The sequence below is a fragment of the Penaeus chinensis genome, chromosome 41 (genome assembly GCF_019202785.1).
Source record: "Penaeus chinensis breed Huanghai No. 1 chromosome 41, ASM1920278v2, whole genome shotgun sequence".
Lineage (NCBI taxonomy): Eukaryota > Metazoa > Arthropoda > Malacostraca > Decapoda > Penaeidae > Penaeus > Penaeus chinensis.
Window position 1 is genome coordinate 2,144,305 of NC_061859.1, and position 2,500 is coordinate 2,146,804.

General features: G+C 38.7%; 1 protein-coding gene across 1 annotated transcript in view; it reads right to left on the reverse strand.

Moving 5' to 3' along the window:
- The window catches only part of LOC125047628 (myb-like protein Q), a 69,867-nt gene that overhangs the window by 37,058 nt on the left and 30,309 nt on the right, over nucleotides 1-2,500 (reverse strand). Inside the window, exons 2-3 of the mRNA XM_047645934.1 lie at nucleotides 1,024-1,206; nucleotides 398-530 (exon numbers count right to left, since the gene is read on the reverse strand). Coding sequence (XP_047501890.1) covers nucleotides 398-530; nucleotides 1,024-1,206 — 316 coding nt within the window. The remainder of the gene's footprint in view (nucleotides 1-397; nucleotides 531-1,023; nucleotides 1,207-2,500) is intronic.

A 2,500-nucleotide genomic window follows, 5' to 3' on the forward strand; every position in this document is an offset into this window, starting at 1 on the left:
ATCTATTGAACTAACAACGATAATGAAGAAAAAAACGATAATGAAAAAAAAACGAAATAATAATAAAAGTCAGAAAGAAACCTCACTAAAGATAAAAAAATAATAAAAAAAACTAAAGATAATAAATAACAAATAAACGACAATAAAATCGCAAGAAAATATATTCAAATAACAACGATAATGAAGAAAAAAGAAAACAAAACAATAATAAAAATCAGAAAAAAAACTCACTAAACAGAAAATAATAATAAAAAAAACTCACTAAACATAGAAAATAATAATTAAAAAACTCACTAAAGATAAAAAAAAACTAAAGATAAAAATGCAATAATTAAACGACCACAAAATCACAAGAAAATCAATTGAACTTATCAACAACAGAGCAACGAAAACTTACCTTTTCCCGGAGAATGTGGTTTCTCGAAGTGTGGCGTCGACAAGGCTCGGCTAAAATGCTCGTCCACCACCGTTGCTGTGTCGCCTGCATAGTGCGTGACCACCATGCAATTGGCAGAGACGTATTTCACCTCCTGGGGGTCGGGGAGAGAGAGAATACAGATGAGGAGATAGAGAGAGGGGGGATAATGGAGAGAATAATAGAGAGGTAATAATGGGGGGGGGGGGGGGATATGAATTTGATATAAGGGCGATATAGGGAGAGGAAGAATTTTATGTATGTGTTGTTGTGTATACATATGTGCGTTTTTGTTTATTTTCCTTCTTTACATAAAGGAAGGTATTGAAATACAATCATCTGTTTTTTCTTCCTTTTTTATCCCTTCTTTCTCATTAAACCAATTTTACTTCCCCGACTACGAGGAAAAACAAAAAACAATACAAAAGAAAACAAAATAACTTCACTCTTCTAGTAATGAGGAAGAGAAGAAGAAAAAAGTAAAAAAATATAAAAAAAAACATTTAAACATGGCGAAAATTGTCCGTAGAGTTTCACACAAAAATTCCCCCCTTCTCACCTATCAATAACTTGGATAACTTAGACAATAACTTGGACAAATAACTTACGTTGGCGTGTTGTGTTGGCGATCCTGGTGGCTCACTATGCGGCGGATGGTGGTGCGAGGAATGGTGGTGATGGTGATGCTGTTGGTGTTGGTGATGGTGATGAGTTGCGTGTTGGTGATGGTGGGGAGGGGGTAGCGAGGGGGTGGGGGGTGCTGAGGGGGCGTCCGCTTCACCACAGAATTTCTGGAAAATGACGAAAAAAAAAAGTTATTGTTTTGTTATATTATGTTTACAATTAGAATTATCACAAGCAGATAGGAATATTGATATCATAATTAGTAATTGAATAATTATTTCAGTTGATCATGATGTTATTGGTCAGTAATATTTTTAAAGTTACTAATTATCATCACTAATCTAATTTAATCTTCGTAATTATAAGTAATAATGATAATGCCAATCCTCATTTCCATTAATGTTGTAGACAGATTTCCCAAGAATATCATTAATATAATTTACATAACTCCCCCCTCTCTCTCTCTCTTCCTTCTCTCTCTCTCTCTTTCTCGCTCCTTCTCTCTCACTTTCTCCCTCTCTCACTCCTTTTCTCTCTCTCTCTCTCTCTCTCTCGTTACTTTTCTCACTCTCGCGCTCCTTCTCTCTCTCTCTCTCTCTCTCTTTCTTTCTCTCTCTCTGTCTCTCTTTCTTTCTCTCTCTCTCTCTCTCTCTCTTTCTCTCTCTCTCTCTCTCTCTTTCTTTCTCCCCCCCCCCCCCCCTCTCTCTCTCTCTCTCTCTCTCTTTCGCTCTTGGCTGTCATTCCTACCTTGTGTACAAAGTTGCGCCACGCACCTTGGCGAAGATTACTTAGAGATTACGTGATTTTGTTCTTTTTCTCCTCCAGTTGAGTTTATTTATTTACATTCATTCAACTTAGAGGTCACATATATAATTATCTACGAGTTGTGTTATTATAATGTGGTGTATGTTTGTGTGAAAGTGGGCTTGAGTTTGTTTGTGTGTTTGGTCGGTGTGTGTGTGTGTGTGTGTGTGTGTGTGTGTGTGTGTGTGTGTGTGTGTGTGTGTGTGTGTGTGTGTGTGTGTGTACGTGTGTGTTTGAGTGTGAGTGTACATGTGCATATTCATACATATATGTGGAAACATGTATATGTGTCTGTGTATGTGTATATGTGTAAACGTGCGTGCGTATGTGTATGTTTGTGTATGTGCCTCTCTGTCTGTCTGTCTGTCTGTGTCTTTGTCTGTGCCTCTCTCTCTTTCTCCCTCTCCTTCTCTATCTCTCTCTCCTTATCTCTCTCTCTCTCTCTCCTTATCTCTCTATCTCTCTCTTTATCCTTCTCTCTCTCTCTCTCTGTATGTAAAGAATAAAAGCGCGTGTGTCTGTCTGTTCGCCGCGGGTGCCAGTGGTCCCGAACTACACTTCCCCTCGCCCATTGTTGTGGCTTTTCCCCTCTGAGTCACGGCGCCAGACACTTCCTCTTGACTGAGCCTCCTCTCTCTCCCTGGCTGTTTCTCTCGC